Below are 23,979 nucleotides of genomic sequence, written 5' to 3' on the forward strand. Positions count from 1 at the left end.
TAAAAGGTAAACATTTTATTAAGGCACATTACATTATTTGAAAAATATCACAGCACATACATTAATAAATTTTCTAATTTCAATTACATAATTTTATATTACAATTTAACTTCTTCCAAGGCACCCCACGTATATCCCGCCTTCACTTTGACTGGCAAAGGTACATTTAATCTAACTGTGGTTTCCATGACTTCTTTCAAAACTTTAATAAAATCTTTTTTCTTATGTTCGATCACTTCATAGATAAGTTCATCGTGCATTTGTAGAACGAGGTGGGGCTTTGTATCTCTATTGGTTTTATTATCTATGGCACACATTGCCGCCTTTGCTATGTCTGCCGCTGACCCTTGTATTGTCGTATTTACTGCTTGGCGTTCTGCAGTATCTGTAATAATTATTTAATTAGAATAAAAAAATGTGTTTAAGTGTATAGATAAACTCGAGTTAATGTGTAGTTTATATATAGAATCATTGTTAATTGTTATAAACTAGGAAGGTATCGCAACCTTTCAGTTTAATTTTGTATTAAAGTACCTGACAGTCTTAATTGTTCACATTACCAGATATATTTTTATATTAATGTTTTAATCTAATCGAAACTTGTATAGCAAAAATATGACCGTATATTCGAATTATAATATTTAAAGTCAAGTTAAAAATAGGTCATCTATCGTTTAACCTCTTATTGTGAAACAACCCGCAATCTCCATGTAACCAATCAATCGCTTTTATAAAGAAAACATGACCGTAATATAATTTTTAAACTTATAATTTTATCTCATTATATTTAGGTCAAGAATCTTATAGAAGTATCAGCATATTAATATCTGCATTCAATAGAATTTTAATTTAAAAATGTTTAGGGACTGAACTAAAAGTTTAATCCGTAAGATATTCTCGCTATTGGTCTTATCTTGCTCGCTCAGGCCAAACAGAATTCCACTCAAACAGTAACTATTTCTATCAAACTTTAATCAAACAACCGAAAATTAAAGTTGTTTCTTTATCATGATAATATGATATTTATTATCGGGTGATGTTGATGATGAATGATGAAGATTTTCCAAAAAAAAAATGGTTCCAAGTATTGATTTTTTTATATTTATAAATGCTATGATAATCTATAGGTACTGTTTTAAGAAAAAGGAATCAACAAAGTCAAAATTACCTAAGTATTCGCCAAAATGTACACGATAAAATACTCACTTCTCTTATAAACCACGAGGCTATTAATATCAGGTAGATATCGTCGACGCTTCATCAACGTCTCCACATATCCGTTGCTTCTACACTCCTGGACCACATTTTGGGTAAACTTCCGAACATCGGGGTACGTTTTGTAAAAACTATCCATGAATACGGCAGCTTCCATCTCGGATACATCCAAATGTTGAGACAATGTACGATTGCCCATCCCGTAAAGTATTCCGTAACATAGCTGCTTCGCTTTCTGCCGGAGATCGTCATCCACCTATTATACATTTATACTTGAATTTAATTTCATAATCAGTTTTAATCAATAATTTTTTGATGAAATGGGATAAAATAAAATGTATATGAATATTTATGAAAGCATAAAAAAATGAGTAGAAAACAACATAAAATATTACCAATGTTGACTATTCAATACATTTTATCATCAAGATATTCTTTATCTTTAACAGTTATAAATGTAAGTTACGTTTACAACATTATTGATTTTATGCAAATGGTCTGCACTTATAATTACTCCGTAAGCTACACACGTACCTGGTTCTCTGGAACTCCGCCCCAGGAAGCGGCTATAGACTTAAAAACGTCCACATCCGATTTCATAATCCGAGACAAAACCGCGTCCTTACTGTAGTGGGTTAAGATTCTCATTTCCAGTTGGCAATAATCCGCCGAAACAAACACAAAGCCCGGTGACGCTTTAAAAATGTTCCTACAATTGAACTCTGCTACTTCGTCACAAGGTTCAAAGTCGTCCACAACTTTCAGGTATTTCATGGGTATGGAAAATGTTCGAGGCACGTTTTGTAAGTTCGGTTCGTGCATACTAATCCGACCGGTGCAAGTGAACATCGTGTACGAAGGATTTATCCTGCAAACCGAATTACTTATTCATAACGCAACTGGGGATATTGGAATACTGTCGCCAGTAAACAACAATTTGTATTTCTCTGGATTATTAAGAAAAAAAATTCATGGAATATTTATAGCACTCGTTCTATCTTAGTAAAATTTAGATTACATTTTACGCTTAAATAAAAAGAGAGTAAATTTCAAAGTCTCTATATTGATTTTACAAATTGTAGAGATTCGTATTTAAATTAGTAATATCGTCATAATTGTTTGCTTGTTTATTTTGAATTAAGGTCATTAGAGAAGAAAACTAATCGTATCAAAAAAAAAATCTAAAAACCATACGTAGTTACTATCAAACAAAAAAAGTCTAAAAAAACAACCGCTCGAATAAAAATACGATAAAACCGATTGCAAACAAAGCAGGTTAAGTTAGAACAATTGTACATAGTGCATATCGAAGTGAACGTTTATATTGGCTCCGTGCCAGACGCGCGCGGTGCGGGATAGAACCTCGTTCGTTCAAAGTTTACACAGCCTTGTGATCAATGAGGCCAACATTTGTACAAGAAATATTATACCTGGATACACTTTTTCTCCATCTCAAATTATTAAGACTACATCACTATAAGTTGATAGGTATTCTTTTTTGGAAGCTGAAACTTGACAAGCTTTTGTAAACTTTTATTAAGCCTTGTCGAACTTTTTTTCGTATATTTTATTTGGTTGATTTTTATTTACCAAGAATATTTCGTATTTATAGTATTTTTTTTTATGAACTTTAACTGTCTCTATAATAATACTACATTTCTATGCGTTAGTTATAGTAAGTTCAATCCAACAAAAATCGGCGTGTGTGCCGAGCACGTGTCAGAAGTGAAACTTCTTTGGCAAGATTCAAAGATATCAAAATCGTGGCCTTACTCCATGACGTGTAGGCATTGCCATGACGCGACATTGAAATTTTACTCTCAAAGCGCCTAAAGAAGTTTCAGTTCAAAAAACCTTTTTGAAACTAGTTACTGTATAGTGTAAATACATAAAATCACTTACTTATTATTATCCGAACTATACATGTAAGCCTTTTCAGTGAGTGGGTACAAGGTCTTCGTCAGAATCGAGTTGAGTTTCCTCCAATAGATCACAATGCTCGCCATCTGACTGTTATGGGCCGTAAGCACGCTTTTCTTCGTACTTACCTTGCGACCTTTGTAAATACCCAATACCTGGATAAAATTACATTTCACAATATTGACTTTTTTAACTGATTTTAAATTAATTTGGTGTTATGTTATTAAGTTATTTTGAATATAATAATTATTATTTTACTTAGCTACATATCTATGTTTTAATATTTTATTTATTTATATTTGTTTAGCTGTGCCGCGCGATTTCACCCTCGTGGCACCGCTCCTGTTGGACTTAGCGTGATAATAATATATAGCCTATATTACTCGTGGATAATGTAGCTTTCGAATGGTGAAAGAATTTTTAAAATCGGTCCAGTAGTTTGAGCCTATTCATTACAATCAAACAAACAAACAAAGTTTTCCTCTTTATAATATTAGTGTAGATAGGTACCTACAGATATTGTATTTAAGATGAATTTCAAATATACCTTGGCGACATCCTTTGACGAATTAAAATTAAAGTGATATCCGCATATCTTGTATGCCTTTTTTTGAAGTATCTCTTGCGAGTTTCTCACATCTACCAATAGTCGAGATGCGAGTTCCTTATCAACCATGATGCCCTGGTATTCGCTATAGGCCAATATTTTTAATACGTGATTTTCTAAATCTAAAACAAATAATTAAGAAATGAATTGTCACAAAAAATGTTAGTTATATTTTAGTGAGAAAAATAAATCATTCTCCTGTGTATTTAAATGATTATTAAAAAATATTACCTATAACAGACTTGGCAAATTGGTATTTATCGAAGAAGCATTTGTCTTGTTCGTCAGCAATATTAAACAAACTCCACGATTTAAGACAGGCCTCTTCAATTTTATCTAATTCATTATAATTCTTCGTACTACCATCGACTGTGATGTTTGTTTTTAACAAATCGATATCACGATATTTCTTTGTCTGTAAATAAGGAACAATACAAATATTTTGAATATCATGAAGGATGGTTATAAATTCTTTTCTCGTATTAAATCCCTTTTCATATATATTTTTTTACCGAGCGTCCATATGCGCGGGCGATTAGTCATTTAGAACTTAGAAATAAAATATGTTATTAATAAAGCTTACCAACTCACGAAGGTTAGACATCTCTTCTTTGTTATCCATTAACCACTCAGCAACAAATACATCGGAAAATGTTTGTGAAAAATAACCCAATAACTTCATAAGATACAAATAATGTGTCTTAACCGACATAGATCGTAGTTTTAAAGTAGATCTCATCAAAATTTTCATCAATTTATTTGTAAATTCCTTCAAATTATTAAGTGAAGACAAATCGAGAAATATGCAAATAGCAGGCCGGAAATAAAGACATATTCCATGCGTCGGAGACTTTGAATTAAATGTTCTTAATCGACTGCTCCTTACAGACTTATCTTCCAGAATATTTGTTCCTATTCTGTTTGCACAATTTATTGGTTCGTAATTAATGGAAATAAAACTAGCTGAATCGATTGTATCCAAAATTCCCAAATTAAGAACAACATCGTTTTCCCTTAAAATATAACAATCGATGATGTTGTTATTCACTTTCATTTTTAAATTCGATGACTTTATAGATTTCATTTGAAAGTGTTTTGTATTTGATATTGTTTTTATATTCGAGATTGATCTAGAATGCTTTTTTCTTTTGGCCTGAGGTTGAGAGGTATTTTTAATAGATTTATTTGCGCGTTTTAACGGACTAATGAAGTCTTTATGAACCCAAGATTCAGTAACAGCTTGAGTCGAAATCTCATCTATATCATCAGGTATACAAGTTAAAATTTCTTTTTTAACTTTATCAAAATCAGTCTTTTCAACAGCATCTGCATCGTAAACTAATTTCATGTTATCATCCTCATCAATAACAGACGTTTTGAACGCTTCTAATATTGAACTAGAATTAATATATTGTGTGTTAATTTCATTTTGAACAGATTCTTTTTTCTTACCAACTACAGTGCTTGGAATTAAATCTAAGGGTAAGCTATCTTCAAATAGACTCGAATTATCACCTTCAGATGAAAACATACTGACATCTTTTACACTTGTGCTATATGACTTATTATTTTTAGTTTCTATTGAATCAATATTTTGTTCAAATTCACCAAAGCTTATATTTGGTGATAATACTTTAGCAGACAAAGGAAGTTTTGAAATATTATCCAAAGCAGTATCATTTATGTTCAATGAATCCCATAATGTATCGTTCTTTAACTTTAATGTTAAGTATTTCGTATGATTTTGTAATGTTCTCTCTTTCACGTTAATATCAGCCTCATAAATATTACTTGCATCCTGAACTGAATTGTTTTTCTCCAAAATTCCCTTCTCAGATTCTTTTTCAGGTTCAATTTGTACAATAGAAGTATTATCTAATGCTATTTGATTACTCTTTAGTGGGACCAATACCTCCCGTTCTAATGTACTACACAGAACACTTTTTTCATCACTCTTCGGAGGGTTGCTTTCACTTTCGGTATCATTTACTTTTTGTAGTTGCATATCATCATCAGCACATCCATTTTCAGCACTTGATTTGTTTTCCCATTTTATTTCCGCTACACCAATTTCTAATTCCACATATTTTCTGGCTTCTTGAATAAGCTTTTCTGCTGCCTCCTTTGCAGTCATACCACAAAAACCTGTTATCCAGATATTTCGAATTTTGTTCCTTTTACGAACATCAGCCAAATCATCACCTTCTCTGCCCTTTTCACTCTGGAATGGTACAGCCTTATACAAAGCATTTTCTATAACGTTAACATCTGCCGAAGCGATACTAGAAATTGTCTCAAATCCAGCATCGAAAAGCGTTCGCGCTCTTACGCCATTTAAGGACGATAGCTTCATTAAATCTAATAGATCTGAATGAACTCCAAAGTGGAGTCGATCTTGAAATTGTGAAACAAGTAATTCCATATTTTTCCAGCCTAGTTGACGGCAGAAAGCCGTAACCATACCTAAAAATAAAATTTTATTTTACGTTCATGATTTGTATAAAATTAATTATTGTTAAAAAAGGGACATACCAGCAAAAGTTGCAGCAGCTTGTTGAAGTCCTTGAAGAAAACCTCGCGCACACTGAAACTTCGTAGCTACGTCCGAAAGAGGTACTTCATTGACTAAATCTTGAAGAGCCAAGGCCGTATAGAACCTATACAAATATACGTATTAATCTATTGAAATCGACAATATTCAAACTGTCTCTAAAATCTTATCTACCTATATTAAAATAAATAGAAAGTTAAAATGCAACTTAACTTTACCTTTTATGAATGTTTAGCTTATTCTTGCATGCAGATTTATTTGCTCCTCTCAGGCAGCGGATTATAAAGCTTTCTTGAACCCCAATAAGTTCACCAACTTTTTTCATTGCAACTGTTAAAGATTCCCATAACGTTAGAAGATGCAACCAATCCAAGTCTGCCCATTGACTACTGACACTATATGGTGTGACTAGATATATAAGATGTAAATCAGTTTCCAAAACAATGCACTGCCGTGCTTTTTGTAACTCACAAAATAATGACAAACCATCATTGGGTGCCATGCTTGAAGAAAGACAAGCCTTCCCTAAAGACGTCGCGACATATCGTTCTTCAGAACCATTCATTTGAATTCTGACCAACTCAAAATCAATTAATTGTTTCAAAGTATTTTCTAATAAAGAGTCTTGCGAAGAAGAGATTGATTGTCTAAAAAGTAAAGTACATTTCGAATAGAGATCTAATTCTGACTTAGTGCAAACAGCTTGACTAGCAATCATTTCTATTACGGCTCTCATAAACTTGTCTTCTGTTTCTATGCAGCTTTTTACAGGATCCAAAGCACCCATCATAAGATCAAAACCAATTTTTTGTTCTACCTGTGTGCATACAAGAATACTTTCACCCTTAGTGTCTTTTCCCATTCGGCCAGCTCTTCCTACCATCTGTTTATATGTTAAAATATTGATTGGTTGTCTTTGAAACACAGGAGACCTTATTATAACTTTTCTGGCTGGTAAATTCACCCCTGAACTTAATGTAGATGTTGCTACCAAAACACGAATGGCACCAGATTTGAATCCTCCTTCTATTATGTCCCTTTCATCAAATGTAAGGCCAGCATGATGATAAGCTACACCAAAAGATACAACATTTTTTAATACCTGATCTAGGCCCACCGGACAATTTTTCAGTTGCTCTAAAACTTCTGCAATATTATCTGTTTTAAGTTGATCCCTTAAAAAGGACCCTACTTCATTTCCACTGCAACCTAATTTAAGAAATGATGATGCAATACTTTGCGCTAAGTTTTCACATCTGGTTTTTGTCATACAAAAAATTAATATGGAACAACCTTCCTTAATAGTTTCAAGGCAAATATTTAATACATAATCACTGTCTTCATTTTCAGATATCCTCTTTATATTGCTTGTAAACTTTCCATTCTTATCATAGTACTTATTACCAATTAAACAAAATTCATCTAAAGGAATTGGTCTGAAATCTGTTACATAAAGTTCTGCATCCAACCAAGTAGACAAAACTTCTAAATTAGGAAGTGTAGCTGACATTCCAATAATCTGGATTTGTACATCATCCATTTTATTAGTTATATACTTGATTTTAGTTAAAAGAAGCTCTAAAATATATCCTCTATGAGAATCACCAAGTAAATGGAGTTCATCCACAATTATAGCACCAAGTTCAGAAATACTGTTTTCATCCAATAATTTATTTACTAAACTGTTAGCTTTTTCAATTGTGCAAATAGCAATATGCACTGATTGTAGTCCTCCAGGTGGAGATTGGGATCCCATGAAGCCTTCAACTCGAATACCTGAACTTGATAAAATATGCTGCAAATAAAACATTTTTTCCCGCACAATGGACACAAACGGTAAAATTATTATTACTTTCTTCTGTCGTTCAAGTACTGTTTTGATAGTCAATATTTCAGCCACCAAAGTTTTCCCAGCAGAAGTAGGAGCTGAATAAACTAAATTTGAACAATTTAATAACACCTTTGGATTACTTAAACAGTCAACTTGCCATTGAAACATCTCTTGAATCCCTTTCTGTTCATACTTTGTCACAATTTCAATGGGCAAACCCCAATTCTTTAAATACTTTTTAAAATCATTTTTACTTTCTTGACATTGGGTCAAAATATCTGCATTGTAAATAGAGCAATCTAGGGAATTTAACTTTGCGCTCTTGTTTAACTTGTTTGAAATTATTTTGTCATTTTTAAAGTTTCTTTCTTCGGCTATATAACCTTTAATTTCATTCAAGGATTTCATTAAATTAAATGAATTATTGAAGCAGTTATCCAAAAAGGACACATTTTCGGCTATTATTTGTGAGTCGATTTCATCACAATCTACATTGGCCATAATATCATAAAATAAAAATCACAGTCCACTTTATACATTCAAAATAAATAACGAACAACACTAAAAACTACAATTGAAAAACATTTTGATTTCATAGCAATAAATTTGAATTCGTTTGTAAACAAAACAAATGTCAATGTCAGCTCACAGCTGTTAACTTATGATCATAGATTAAAAATATATACTCTCATGTTGCATGTCAAAATTTCATATTTTAAATCAAAATAAACTTTTAAAATATCCATACCAAATCCATACATGAAATCAACGAAAAATATACTGTATATTTAAAGCAATCTAATGGTTTTAGGAAAGTTTTAGGTTTTCATGTTCGGTTTGTTATTATATCCTTTTTAACCGACTTCAAAAAAAAAAGAGGAGGTTAATGTATTCTATTCTCAAATTATGAAATAAAAACAACAAATTAAAGTTATTATATCATTTTTAATATCAATAAAATATAAGTAATATGTATAATACATCAAGTATAAGTTACAAAGATAAATTATTGTGATCGTGCATTAGCTTTACCAAAGACTAAAATTTTAATTGATAAATGATTGATAAGAATAATCTTCATGCGGTACATATACTAGCTGAGGCAGAGGCAGTATGTTTATTTTGGAAGTGTCACTGAGTCTTCGATAATATAGGTAATAACGGATATTTTTAGTGATTTGTCAACTATTAATTAATATTACTTATGAATTTCACTATCCATTAAAAATATCTACATAGTAAGTGGCACTTACAAATGAGGCACATAATAGAAAGTTTTTTATCTCCCTTCCCCCTCCATTAAAAAAGCTGATTTTAATAGAATAGTATTATTATCATCTCTATATAATATGTTAAATTAAGTAAATCGGTACTGTCTGCACATGTGACAAAAGTAATTTGCGTAACAAATAAATTACTACCTATACGCATGTTATCTATCTGGATGGAATGTGTTAACATATTATCTATTTTTAAGTACCTACATTATTATGTTTCCATCAATTCATACTTGTATAACTTCCTATAAAAAGGATGACTAAAATTAAAAACAAGTCAATAGTAATATCAATTTCTAAGACATATTGTGAGGTATGATTACTATAATTCTCTATATTAAACTAGTTATATATAAAATTTTCCAATTATCTTCAAGATTTTAGGGTTTCTAACAATGCCAGACATGTATCATAAAAGTTTTGTTGCACTAGCTTCTTTTCCTTCTGTTAAAGCTCTTGACTCGTGAATAAAAGCAGCATAATTTACCCCCTGAAAATAACAGAAATCAAATAAAATAAGTTAAAAACTGCAAGATGCATTCTTATTAAAAAATGTGAAAATATTTACTATGAAAATATTATGCTTGCTGTGGTCCATTACAGCTTGTTGTTTGAATTGAAATAATTTTAAATATTTTTTTTTTAATTTGTTGAGGTTTGAAGACAATCAAATTTAAATCGCGCTCATCATTCTGCCCAGGTGCAAAAACGAACTTCACCGGATACATAGATTTAAGAAGTATCACAAACTACTCTAATTAGCTGCAACATTAGTCTGAGATGATGAAGAATTAAAACAACCATTACCTGCTGCATTGCTGCTCTGACAAAACCTTCATTTGCAGAAACTGTTATAGCCTTAATTCTATGTCCAAAATTGAATACTGTTTTTGATCTGAGTCGAACATTGCCTCTGACTTTCAAATTTTCTCTGGGATAATCATTTTGACCTAGAAAATAAAAATAATTATTTTCATAATAAATATAACCCCAATTCATATCCTCAGGAATATTATCAAATCAATTGCACTCTGCATTGATTATATTCACTCATTCTTGTATTTATAATATTTTAAAGAAAAAGCATACTGATATTTAATCATACAACTTGATCAATTAAACTTTTAAGTTTCATAATAAAATCCAATTAATGAACGTACCACCATAATCGTCGTCGTAAATAGTTAATTTCTCGCGTAAATCCATAGTTCGTTTCTTCTCCATCGGACCACCCAATATTTCTACAATCTTTTGAAAATTATCCCACGCAGTTCTACAACATACCAAAGTTTTACCTGCAAAATTGCAAACTGAAATATTACAATTGAGATAGAGAGATTAATAATTGAATCATTTTATTAATTTTTGATAGATTAATAACTTTAAATTTATTCACCCTTGAATAGAATATAAGATTATTATTAACACGGTTGTATCTATTTTACATAGGGTTAAACAAATATACCTACTATTATTATTTACACACTAGCTTTAAAAAGTGAATAACGAATGTCACTCTATTATTATCACTACACGAATTATTTGTACCTTCAAATAATTTATCTAATATTGGTTTAACAGGTCTCTCCATGTCCCAGGCTGCTTGCTGAGTTAAGACTTCTTGTTTAAACACATAGTTGCAATGTCCATTTGTCATGTTGCTTACATATGCCATCATCGCTGTTACATCCAGATTGAGAGTGTTTATACCAGCAGCATGCTCATCTAAGGTTGATACATTGCACAAGGGCTGATTGTCGTCTGACCTTAAAGTGAGAGATATTAATTATTATGAATGTGTTGTTACTTAGTCTTAATTGTTGTTAATAAGACAAAAAATGTTTTGTGTTTTTCACAGAACAGGAAAAACTAATAGAAGTGCTATAATGTCATAATTAGTATGAAAACCAGTGTCGCCAAACCCACACATTTAAACCGATAGTTATACAGTACACTACAAGTAAACTATGCCTTTGATTGGACAGCTTAATTTGAGTAAAAACTGACTTAGGTTATAAATTCAGCATTACAATATGTACCCTAACGCACCATGTTACGATTTATTTTAGTATAACATCCCTAGGTATATTAGCTGTTTTGTTTCTCTTTGCTCAGAAATTCCAAATTCGAAAACATTCAGCTATTCCACAACAGAGGACGTTAGTTTTCAATACATATAACTTTGAACCTCAACACATAGAAATAAGGTTGAAATTTGTGTCACTCTAAATTAATGACATTAACTTGACATTAACCTGATGCTATGCTCTAAGGGATGTCAGCCTTGTTATCGATAATTCACAAATAAATATATTTTTGTGCATTTTTTTTTTTCTTTCTATTATAACAGTATAGTATGATGTGTTACATTTTGGTGTATGTTTATTACTTCTAAGTACGTCTTTTCATATTATTATATTTTAATAAAATACGGAATAGAAATGCTTTTCCACTTGTATTTATCTATTTATAAGCAATAAAGAATATTCATTCATTCATTCATTCAATAGAATAGTATAAATCTATATTTACAAAATACAAACAGAAATTATGTATTATTTCAAATCTTGGAACTGCCGTAGGTTTGATGTATCGGTGGCCTTTGTTAGACTGCTTAGTGCTGTTCGGCATCCAGTTAACTCGTCACATTGCATTTATCCATTTCTCTTTTAAATTAGCCTCTTTGGAAAATCTATAAATAAATAGGACTAATGAAAGCAAAGGAAAAATAAAATAAAATTTAATATTTTATAGTGATTGTCTTTTCTAAAGTATCGATACTGTCGATATGCGCCACATGCATCACTAATCCGACATTCGTTTGTTTATTGCAATAATATTCCAGAAAGTCTTGTTTGCTGTTCAATCTATAATAGTACTAATTTCTCATGGATTAAGGTTCACTTTGACTTATTATTTTTATAAAATTTTGACAAATTACGACAAGCGAAGTTATAACATAAAATATATTTAAAATAAATTAAAATAAGACTTACCGATGGTATGAAATGTCTCTATTGCTGATATTATTGTGTCTGCTATAATTTTTGGTCTCTAATACAAAACAACACGTCCTTATTAATGAATAAATATGGAAAAAAGGTTTGACAGCTGACAACCGACTCGAATATTTTTCTGCGCACAACTGAGAGCAAGTTAGGTGATCTTACCTTACTAGTGACACGTGGGCCACGCCCACATCACACTTCTATTAGTTTTTCCTGTTCTGTGGTGTTTTTACTTTTTTATGTTTTAAAATACCTGTTTTGGAAGGAGCCATCATCACTTGAATCACAATATTCATCAGAATCAGTTGGTTTTGAATTTGGTAGTATTTCTCCATTTACAATGACGCCTAGAGCTTTTAATTTGTTTGCCAGACTCTCTTCTATTCCACTCACAAACTCAAATATAACCTTAAAGAATACAATCAATATTGTTGCAAATAAATTAAAGTTTAACAAATTCTTATTTCTTTATTGATTAATATTAATATGAACTAGGTTTTTAGTACAACCACAGCCTGTGAGCATTTACCTCATAGCATAGACATGTAGACATGTAGAGAATGTCAGAATTTAGTTCCTGTTTTGGACTCTAGTTTTTATTGGTCCCTAATTCTTGTATATATCGCAGAAACTGTATTTACTATCTCACCTTAGGTGGTTTATACATACAAGGATACAACTGAGCACATTCTATATAGTCTTCCGCTTGGTCTATAATTGATCTGGCGCCATATGAAGCATTTCCCCTGCTTAGTGCAGATAGAGATTTTGGATTTCTAGCAATAACTGCAAATATATATTAATATTAAATAATTTCCAATTATATTCCAAAGAATTAAAAAATAAGATAAATATTTCCTTAATTCTGGGCATACCTTTTGTCCATACTTTTCCTGCATCACTTATAATATCTATAACAAGTTTGCTCTCAGCATCAATATGGAATATCTTACAAACCGATACAACGCCTGGGCGAAGTGCATATTCAACCAATGCTCCTAGGTGTCTCAGATTTGAACATGATAATTGTTCAACTTTAATTTTCTTAGATTTTTTCAACTAGAATTGAAGTAAATTACATTTAAAGAAATGTTACTTGATTTCTCAAGAACTGATATTGGTATTTATTTATTTATAAATCTTTATTGTACAAAACAAGGTCCGCCTAAAGCAAAGGGGGCGCAAAGTAAGGACTTAGAAAATTTTTGATCCAAAGTGAAAAAAATTTTTTTTGCGCGTTTTTTATTTTTTTTATTTCTGTGTAGTTTTATTTTTAAGAAACCTTTTTTTTTTTTTTAACGTGAGGAAATTCTCATGAATACCGGCTGCTTCGGGGGCAGCAGCACGGTTATGTCAGACTCATACTGACTAAAACCTCACGGTGGCCTACTTCCGCGCAAGTAAAGAGGGGATCCCGGGATCTCCGGTGGGAACGCTCACGGTACCCCTCGCGCGCCTGCCATTGGCAATCTACTCGTATGTAGTCGCGAACTACCCTACGCGCATGCCTAGCACTACGACAGACTGCAGCCACAACAGTCTGTCGCCCTCCTCGCGTTGCCTATTGAATGAGCGCAGCCCCCGCCGCACACACTCTGCAACGATAAAGGCAGGAGCTCGTCGGGTCTATTTTTAAGAAACCTAACCTAACCTAACCTAACGGCTAACCTAACCTAAACCTAACCTATTGTGGGCGAATATCTCGGCCATTTTTTATTTTAGAGAAAAGTTGTTCCTATAAAACATGCTTATATTAGCGTAATCTTTACCTGCGCCCCCTTTGCTTTAGTCCAACCCAAAACAATTTAAGACATGTAGTACAAACTAATAAGGTACAACAATTTTGCAAAATAGGCGGCCTTATTGCTACACAGCAATCTCTTCCAGGCAACCTGGTAGGAAAGGAAATGTGAGAAGAATAAGGATGGCGTAAAAAAGAAATAAAAGAAATAATAAAAAAAATAAAAATGTCTTAATAATACATCTACAATATATATAACAATATAATATACAAAAATTATAATCATACACAGTTTATTTAGTAATTCTACTATTGCATGGCTAGATAATGAGCTTTCAATAGGGACTTAAAAGAACAAAGCATTTGTGCACGTCGGATACTTTCCGGCAAGGTGTTCCAAAGCTGAATGGCACAAACAGTAAACAGGTTGTCATAAAAGTTTGACCGATGGATAGGAGTACATATTAATAAAGGAAACGGAATGGAAGAATGAAGAGTGATAGTGTGAGTAGAGCTAAGATAGTTAAAGTTGTTTTTTAACCCAGCCCCAAGCGGCCCGATCGGTCCCAGACACAATAGATTTTTTATCGTGTCTGTGGTTCGGGGGCCTGAGTTATAACATAGGACGGTGTTTTAGGATGAAATAAGGAATGAAATGAAATTTGTAACTCACCCTTGACAAAAACTCGATTTCTTGACGAATTTTTCTTTGAAGCTTTGCAACCCCGTCTAAGTTTTTTATTACTTGTAATCTTTCAATTAATAGATACCCATAATTTATTTTTTCATCAAGCATTGAAAACAATTCCTCAGTTGTATTATTCATACTTCAACGATTATGGAAATCCCTCAGGAAATCTTTTAAAATGTTCAAGGTAAGTATTCAATAAGACATGAAATTCAAGACAATTCACATAATTTTGTATCTACAAACGAACACCAGCAACATCTAACCAAACGAACACCAGAAACAACAACTTTTCCTATATTTTATTTTTTAATTTATTATTTAAATATGTTATTCTAGTTCGATAACTTTCAATAGGGTTCCACCTGAATTGTGAATTAATGTAATATGTGCAAAGAGTAGGTAGGTATATAGTATAGGGCATGGCCCGGTTTAATGTTTTGAGTTTTGACCACAGGTTTTGACTTTTGATCGAATTTTATATTTCTGACAAGTGACATTTGCGCTTTGACTTTTCACCAAGGCTGTGTCCTATGACTTTGACCACAGAATAAATAAATAAAATACAGGGAGAGGGTATGATATTATTTTTTAATCAGGATAATATTTTCCATATAATATTAAGAAAGGTTAAGCTTAGCCATAACCACTCAACGGTCGGGCGCTCAAAACATCCTTACCCACTTAACGGTTCAACGCCTCCTGGCGGCAACTATTTTGACCTGCTCGAATGGTTCTATCTTGGGTTCTATTCTATGCTCCCTGGAGGCAAGCACGCAGCTGTTTTAAATATCCTCGTAACGCCCAGATACCTATTTAAAGGCATGCAGCTCGATAGTGGTACCGGCCCAAGCTGTTATCCAACTTTATGACATAAACGCCCACGGTACCTTTTTAAAGGTATCTGACAGTATCTGATTTGAAAACGCCGTAACATTTTAAATTACGAGCCAAATCTAATTACTGTTTTTTATCCGGCTACTGGAACGTATGTTTTTGTCTATGGTTAAGCAATAGTGCCAATAGAAAAATAAAATATATGTAAATTCCGGCGAAAAGTCTGGCCATCTCGACTGACTAGAGGACGTGGTAAGTTCAATCCATGATTATTGATGCAATCTTAGGTTTTTAACTGAGAGTATCTTACTCTGCTTGTTGACAAATAAGTAAATATTATAATTACATTTAGATTTACACGAAAATAAATAATATGCGTGTAAAATAACCTCGTAAAATCTGGATACCTTTTAGAAGGTATAAGAGTATTAACATATTATTGGATTTTAAAAGGTATAAGGGAATAAACCACTAATCAATTTGATTTGCCTTTGCAACTTATGATTTAGACCGTTTTCTCCTTCATAATATAAAGTAAATTATTTAGTCTGTTACAGAATCTTTTAGTACCTATCCTTTTCAGGTAACCCAATGAGAGATGAGCAAATAGATGAAGCTTAAATCAGTCAGATATAGAAAAGTATGAACTATTTGGAGATGAGGATTACAACATAAACCAAAACCAAGAAAGCTCTTCCAGTTCTGAAGAATCTGAAAATAATAGTTTTTTTTTATTAAAAACCAACTCTTATTTGCAAAATTAAGTATTTAAAAGTTCTATAGAAATATTATATCAATTTAACTACTATCATTCTGATTTTAAAAGGTATATGGGTTGCTAATATATAGTGTTTTTGGGTCCATTTTTTAAAACTTGTTAATTTTTGCTTCTGTCATCTGTTGGAAGTGGATTTCTTCTGATAGAAATCCTAAAACACGTGATAAACTAGCCTTTAAAAATAATAAGTACAGAAAATAATGATCATATTGTTCAAAAATTGATATTTTTTTCTCAGATTGTAAGTGTGAGATATGTTTTTGGTCATTAAAATTTTGGAAGAAATGTATTAATCCAAATATTTATGTTCATTGTTTTTTGTAATATAAAATAAACCCTATATTGTCTACCGCTAATCAATAATATCAAAAATACGAATTTTGCGAAATCGGGTTTTGTAATACATTAAAGCCCATATGCCTAAATAAAGAATAACGAATTTGGGGTTATTTAGTGTCTCAAAACCTTCCACTGACATACATTTACATGCAGAAAAAATCCCACGCTCATACGGAAATAATAAGGCACTTTTTTTAGATTTCATCACCTCTGGGTCCGCACCATGTGAACCTTTTAAAAGGTACTTGGGCTGCAAGCCAATGTTTGGTAAAAATAGCCTGGGCGTTACGAGGATATGTCCTTTTAAATACACCAAACTCTTCCTGTCCCTGTCCAACTTATACAAATTGTAATCTACACATCCCATTCTAACTATGTATATTCGAAGAATTATGGTCAAGGTCAATACAATTTTGTAGCGTTATGTTAGTTTGAACTTTGAAGTTCGTAGTCGGGAGCCGGTTGCGCCACACGGGTCGGCAACGGTTTTGAGTTCGTGAAATAATACAAGAAAATTTAGTAACAAAGTGGCGTTAAACGATGGACCGGTAAGTAAACATTTATTGTTTTATAGTGAATTACATGTCCCACAGCCGGAGGCCCCAAATGAAAACTCAGATGTACTTAGAAACTACATTTAATGACTAAAATGAGACTTTACACCTATGTCCGCACGATGCAGACCGGAGTCAAAGAATGAATTTATACATTTTAATAATTATAAAGACGTAAGCTTGGATGCTAACGGGAACGCACCCACATTCTATTCCCGAACGGCGTATTCAGCAGTTTTGTATGAAGGCAGGGCCGTAACTAGTGTGATTACTGTAACAGCAAAGAATCATTCAAAATATACACCAGCACCGCGGGCTTCGCGCCAATCTAATCGTTTGCCGCGTATATATTTTCAGTTTTTAATAGGTTTTACACTATAAGTTTTACACTATACTACAAATTTTGAAAGATTATTTCATTATTTCAATAAAACCTTAACCATTATCACATTTTTATACATATTTTGATATTTTTTACCTTGAAATATATGAGAATATATTTGCTTGTCTCTGAGATGCAATGAACCATTGCGTAGTTCGAACAGAGTTGGAAAATATGGATACGACTTTTGTGCTAAGATTTGTTTCATCTAAGATTCTACAAAACGGTGTTTTTTTTTTTATATTCATGTAATTGTATATGTTAGCTTTGGTTTTTATAGTTACGGGGGAGGTACGTAGCTTTCGCAGTGGAAGAGTAAGGGTTGGGCGAGGTCGTGCTAGAGGTGGTGGTGATATGGATCCAGTTGCGAATGCTGAAAAGTATTTTTATGACAAAATTTTATTGTTTTTTTAGAATATTCAGTTTTTTTCTACAACCATAATGAGTTTTTTTTATTTAAAGGTATTTCGTTGGTATTGTAACCAAAGACCGAGTAGTTGGGGTGCCAGAAGGCACTGCAATACATTTGCCACTGCATAAAAAACGACCACGGTCTTGGCACCCAGAAGGTGCGACTGTATCTAATACGGCTCCGCGGTCTCCACCTCCAAGCTTTCCAGCTCCAGTGACACCAACCCCTTCACCCTCACCAGCAGCGTAAGTAGCAATTTTTAGAATGATAGTTTAGTTAATAATCATTTTGTTCACAGTAAAACTTGTTGTCGCGAAAGTGATTTTTAGTCAATTTACAGTCACAATGGCTGTTTATCCCAATTTCATATCTGGATTATCATTTTCAGGTCACGCCAGCATGATCATAATGTAACTTTAAAAAAAAGGAAACTGACTACGGATAAACCAATATCCCAATCAGGCAATGTTCTTCCCTTGCGGGAATGGGAAATAGCAGACCTTATAAATAATGATTACGGTAAGTGCTTTCACAAATTCAGGTGGTTCAGCCTGCAATATTCTAACCAAATTAAGAACAATATTTATATACCTACTCCTATATCTTTGATCATACAGGTAGTGAAGACGATAATGATGACATGCGTGATGGTGAGGATGGACCAATGTTCCCCATGTCCTCAGTTCTGCCGCGTAGCCAAAGAGCTTGGTTATACGACTTGATTGAAGAGGAGCAAGTATCTGAAACACAGTCGGTATCGCAGCTTGCGTCCCCACCGGAGGTATTAGCGCATGAAACCTCACCATCGTCATTACAGTTTGAAACCTCACCGGAAATTGAAATTTCAGCTCCTACTCATACACTTCCAGCTCTCACTGAAAAACCATATTCTATGTGGGAATTTGACTGGAAGCCTTTTTCCGAACATACTGTTCCACCTCCGTGCGAGCGAATGGAAATATTTGACCAGCCAACTGGCCCAGTACGCTCTTTCCAGACTCCTTATGAAGTGTTTACTGCCATTTGGAGTCCACAAATTTTGTAGTATATAGTTGACCGAACAAACGCCTATGCCCAGTTGATAATAGCTCGTCAAATGGAAGAAGGTACACTGGAACAAACATCTCGCCTAGCACAATGGAAAGACTTGACCATTGATGAGTTACTAGTTTACTTTGCATTGTTGATGGCAATGGGACTTTTATTTAAGTCAAACATAAGAGAGTACTGGGCCAGTCAAGGAGATGTTACTGACACACCTAACTTTGGCAAATATATGTCGGTCAACAGATTCGAAAATATTACACGGGCGCTTCATTTTAATGACAATTGTGATCCCCAACTGCGAACTTTGCCCAAACCACAGGCAAAACTTTTTAAAATTGAACCCATATTGAGTCATCTCAACCACAAATTTCAAGAACTCTATCATTTGTCGCGCGACATAGCATTAGATGAGTCTTTAACTGAGTGGAAGGGGTGGCTCGATATAAACCAATTTATCAAAAACAAATCGGCCAGCATTGGGATTAAAAGTTACGAAGTTTGCGATAGCCGTACCGGATATTTGTGGCGATTTAAAATTTACGCAGGTCGAGAAGAGACAGAAGAGCAAGAGATGTCCCCAGTGTCAGGTATGACGTCCAGGATAGTACTGGAATTGGTGCGCGACCTTGAACACCGTGGACATGTCCTGTTCATGGACAATTATTATAATAGTCCTGCTCTAGCTCGGTGTCTCAAAACGCTGGGGTTTGATGTCGTGGGTACTTTGAGACCAAATCGGCAATTTGTACCTGCTGAATTTAAAATGACAAAGACCCAAATGGCACCTGGGCAAGTTTATGGTGCAACTTCTGGTGATGTTGATATCGTAGTCTGGCGAGATCAGAACAAAGTGTGCATGATATCAACATACCACGGGATGTCGCAATTTCAACGAGATGGTAATAAAAAACCATCAGTAATCCATGATTACAATGTTTCTATGGGCGGAGCGGATCGTAAAGATCAGATGCTATCCATGTACCCCATAGAGAGAAAACGTACCCGGGTATGGAACAAAAAATTGTTCAGGAGGCTTTTTAATGTAAGTATTCTGAATTCGTACATTATTTTAAAAGCAAGTACGAATCAACTGCACCACAGGCAATTTAGGAAAGAGTTGATCCGGCAATTGCTTGATGTGCACTCATCCACGGCGCTGACACCTGTTCCAAGAATGAGGCCCCAGCCTTGTAATTTTAAATATTCAACGGCAATGGTAAACCATTTTCCAATTGAGTATGGGTTAATTCCTGGACAGGCTGGACGCAGAATCCGCCGATCATGTGTTAAGTGCCATACCCGCACGTTTACACATTGCCCGGCGTGCAATGTCGCTTTGTGCCTGAACAGATGTTTTGTTGAATATCACACATAACCTCGCCACTCAGCTGACTGAATGGCGAGCATTGAGAGAGACCTATGTCCAGCAGTGGACTGCGATAGGTTGATGATGATGATGATGACACATAACCAGGGGCGTACAAATAGAAAATTATATACAGGGTGTCCCGTAAGTAGTGGACCAACGGGTTATGGGGAGTAGAGGGACTTATTATGTAACAAAAATACTAAAATTTATTGTCCTAAACCATACAGTTTTTGATTTATGCTTTATTTTCAAAATTTGATAAAAACATCATCCATGTAAGCTTAATATGAACTTTTACCATTTCTGTTTTTATTTTATTCTTATTTTTTTGTTCAAGGTTGTTAAGAATACATAAGTCTTCCTAATTAAAATGATACTCAAGCATAATTAACAACAACAACAAAATTAGACCAAGAAATAGGTAAAATTTTACGTTTTAAAAATTTACGGACTGAAGTTTGAACACAGCTGGTGTAAAAAAAATGTATGATGACCCTGTGAAACTTTATTCTCTGTCACTGAAATAGTTGAAAGTCAAAGAAAATAATAGTGGGTTCAAGTATCGTCTATGATTGGCCAGAAACAATACAAAATAATTCCAGCGCGCACCCATAAAGGCAATAATTCTCGGAATAACTTAATGAGTTGACTACCTGATAATTTCTAATTTGAATGTTGTACGCCAATTTAACACTTTTTTAAATACTTTATACCACACAATTATACCTTTTTGTAATTTGTATGAGATGTAGAAGTTTTTAAAATAAAGTTTCACAGGGTCATCATACATTTTTTTTACACCAGCTGTGTTCAAACTTCAGTCCGTAAATTTTTAAAACGTAAAATTTTACCTATTTCTTGGCCTAATTTTGTTGTTGTTGTTAATTATGCTTGAGTATCATTTTAATTAGGAAGACTTATGTATTCTTAACAACCTTGAACAAAAAAATAAGAATAAAATAAAAACAGAAATGGTAAAAGTTCATATTAAGCTTACGTGGATGATGTTTTTATCAAATTTTGAAAATAAAGCATAAATCAAAAACTGTATGGTTTAGGACAATAAATTTTAGTATTTTTGTTAGATAATAAGTCCCTCTACTCCCCATAACCCGTTGGTCCACTACTTACGGGACACCCTGTATAGCTTTTAAGTGAAATCTAGTTTTAAAGTGGAAAATTTATACGCGTCCGATGATACCTTACTTGTCAAATTATAATAAGTAGTTTAGAAGGTATGAGGATATAGATAACCTACATATGTATGTATACCTATATATGTATTTATACCTACATATGTAATATGTATACGTACTTACATATATACCGGTCAAAATTTCGGTAAAAATTAGCTTTCCGGCTTGCGAGTCACTCGAAATTGCAAATAATGTCAAAATCGAAGTCGATCCGTGTTTCGTATCTATACTTTTCTAACGCGTAATGGCGATCGCGCGCATGGTGATTTTGATACATTTTCTGTCTTCAAATAAATAATATTTTTATACTAGCTGTGCCCGCGACTTCGTCCGCGTGGAATAGTGACTGCATAGTAGTTAAGTACTACTTAACTTAATTATTGAGTAAACACGGACTATCATAAATAAGTAAAAGATCCGTTAGTAAAATTTATTACTAAACTGTGCTAAACAATAAAAAAAATGCCTTATTAATTTTCTACGTAAAATTTCTTTTAAATTATGTCATATTATTTTTAGGCACCAGGGGGGAGGGGAGCAAATTTATTTTCCTTCCTTCCTCCCTTGTATGGATGTTTTTAACAATGTATCGTGCAGCAACTGATCAGCTTAATCGATACTCAGTTTTTATCAAATCAAAACCAGATCTTTCCTAAATCCTGTCTCACGCCTGTAGTAACTAAACCGCTTAGACCGTGCAATAAAAATTAAATTAAAAAATAAAACAACGCTACGAAGAAAAGTGCATAAATAATAAAAGGAATAAATAATTTCAAAAACTTCCCGAAGATTTTTAAAAATAAATACCATTTAAAATATTTATAAAAAAAAACAAAGTCATCGGGGCTGCCATGCCAACAATATCATTATATAGGTATTTCATTATCAAAATAAATGGTACTTAATTTTAAAGATCGTCGGGAAGTTTGTAAAATTATTTATTCCTATCGATTTCTTATTTTCATGTAATATTTTCAAGTGAGCGAGACCTACATACCTCTACTTCCATATTACATTCCTACATCATATTGACATCTATAAGTTTGTTGCTCCTTGACATCTTTTAAGTTGGGCCGTAACCGTGTACAAATTGTAATGGACCACAGTGGCAAATTAAAGAAGTGGTATATTTAGGAAAAAATATTGCCAAGGGCCAGGCCTATGTAGCTTTGAGTAGAGTTCAAAATTTCCAGGGTGTGGCTATCCTCTCGCTCCCATATCCCCTCTTCTTTCACAGACTGTCAACCCTTCCCTTTCCACCCCTAGTAAATGGGAGAACCGATTTTGATGTAAACCATATCTAATTGTACCTATATGTACACACACGTCATATCCTGTCGTTTGATGCTCCATTTGGTTTATTTATCCCCACTGTCACCCCTAAAAAGCCCTAAATGTAATAAACGGATGAACCGATTTCGATAAAATATGACTAATTATTGTAATTCACACGTTGGCCTTTCATATTTTGATATGCCGCTTGAGTATATTATTTGACCACATTCGATTTTTCTTCATTCCCACTTTTACCGATGTAATCGGTACTTCACCCGTTATGCAGTTTCATTTGATATGTCACTTGGGTATATTTGACAACATTCGTTTTTTCATTTCCACTTTTACCCATAATATGGTCTAAGATGAGAATATAAGTCAATCTGCAACGGCGTGATAATAGAATGAGACCAATTTTATAATAAACTAGCTTACCGCCCGCGGCTTCGCCCGCTTTCTCTAAAACGATTTGAGATTTAAACTATCCTATCTCTCAAGTTGGATCGAACTGCACATGGTGTGCGAATTTTATTATAATCGGTTAAGTGGTTTAGGAGTCCATTGAGGACAAACATTGTGACACGAGATTTATATATATTAAGATTTAGTGTATTAAAAAATGCATTATAAATGGGTTGACTGTGAAAAATGAAAATCCTGGTCAGGATATTTTTTAATTAATTATTAAAAAATCTTTTTTATTAATTGCAGTTTCTGGATAATAAAACAATTTTGTAATAAAACAGCGCTGATAGAATTTTTTTTTCATCATCCTATCAAGTGAAAGTAACTGGTACCGACATACCTGTTTTACCTGTTTATACCTGCCAACCTAGCCGTTTGTCCCGGTAAATATTAGAAAACGACTATGGCTGCACACTCTGTAGGTTTCATACTTTAAGTCTTTCATATTTTTTTTATACTGCAATTAATTAAAAAAAATGTTTTTTTT

At 33.2% G+C, this 23,979-nt stretch overlaps 3 protein-coding genes across 3 annotated transcripts in view; 1 reads left to right on the plus strand and 2 right to left on the minus strand.

The window, feature by feature from the left end:
* Positions 1 to 11: 11 nt before the first annotated feature.
* LOC123693337 (DNA polymerase theta-like) lies at positions 12 to 8,724 on the minus strand. Its single transcript, XM_045638382.1, has 9 exons — positions 6,512 to 8,724; positions 6,275 to 6,399; positions 4,326 to 6,205; positions 3,974 to 4,157; positions 3,683 to 3,864; positions 3,121 to 3,290; positions 1,750 to 2,083; positions 1,207 to 1,471; positions 12 to 385 (listed from the first exon to the last, which is right to left on the minus strand). The coding sequence occupies exons 1-9, from the start codon at positions 8,623 to 8,625 to the stop codon at positions 99 to 101; spliced, it is 5,541 nt and encodes a 1,846-aa protein (XP_045494338.1). The 5' UTR covers positions 8,626 to 8,724; the 3' UTR covers positions 12 to 98.
* Positions 8,725 to 9,682: 958 nt separating this feature from the next.
* LOC123692993 (UPF0415 protein C7orf25 homolog) lies at positions 9,683 to 15,297 on the minus strand. The gene is made up of 8 exons (XM_045637858.1): positions 14,824 to 15,297; positions 13,285 to 13,468; positions 13,059 to 13,195; positions 12,663 to 12,817; positions 10,950 to 11,167; positions 10,562 to 10,696; positions 10,209 to 10,351; positions 9,683 to 9,891 (listed from the first exon to the last, which is right to left on the minus strand). Exons 1-8 carry the CDS (start codon positions 14,974 to 14,976, stop codon positions 9,811 to 9,813), a joined length of 1,206 nt encoding a protein of 401 aa, XP_045493814.1. The 5' UTR covers positions 14,977 to 15,297; the 3' UTR covers positions 9,683 to 9,810.
* Positions 15,298 to 15,662: 365 nt separating this feature from the next.
* The window catches only part of LOC123692987, a 44,163-nt gene continuing 35,846 nt past the window's right edge, over positions 15,663 to 23,979 (plus strand). The window contains exons 1-5 of the mRNA XM_045637853.1: positions 15,663 to 15,927; positions 16,259 to 17,340; positions 18,191 to 18,385; positions 18,529 to 18,659; positions 18,758 to 18,921. Coding sequence (XP_045493809.1) covers positions 17,333 to 17,340; positions 18,191 to 18,385; positions 18,529 to 18,659; positions 18,758 to 18,921 — 498 coding nt within the window. The 5' untranslated portion in view covers positions 15,663 to 15,927; positions 16,259 to 17,332. The remainder of the gene's footprint in view (positions 15,928 to 16,258; positions 17,341 to 18,190; positions 18,386 to 18,528; positions 18,660 to 18,757; positions 18,922 to 23,979) is intronic.

Source organism: Colias croceus, chromosome 7, assembly GCF_905220415.1.
Source record: "Colias croceus chromosome 7, ilColCroc2.1".
Taxonomy (NCBI): Eukaryota; Metazoa; Arthropoda; class Insecta; order Lepidoptera; family Pieridae; genus Colias; species Colias croceus.

Coding starts and splice junctions, on each gene's coding strand:
- LOC123693337 (XM_045638382.1), bottom strand. CDS start 8,625: ATGGCCAATGTAGATTGTGATGAAATCGACTCACAAATAATAGCCGAA. Junction 6,400..6,511: donor AAGCTAAACATTCATAAAAG/GTAAAGTTAAGT, acceptor ATATTTGTATAG/GTTCTATACGGCCTTGGCTC. Junction 386..1,206: donor CCTCGTGGTTTATAAGAGAA/GTGAGTATTTTA, acceptor TAATTATTACAG/ATACTGCAGAACGCCAAGCA.
- LOC123692993 (XM_045637858.1), bottom strand. CDS start 14,976: ATGAATAATACAACTGAGGAATTGTTTTCAATGCTTGATGAAAAAATA. Junction 10,697..10,949: donor ATTAGATAAATTATTTGAAG/GTACAAATAATT, acceptor GCAATTTTGCAG/GTAAAACTTTGGTATGTTGT. Junction 9,892..10,208: donor TCAGAGCAGCAATGCAGCAG/GTAATGGTTGTT, acceptor TGTTATTTTCAG/GGGGTAAATTATGCTGCTTT.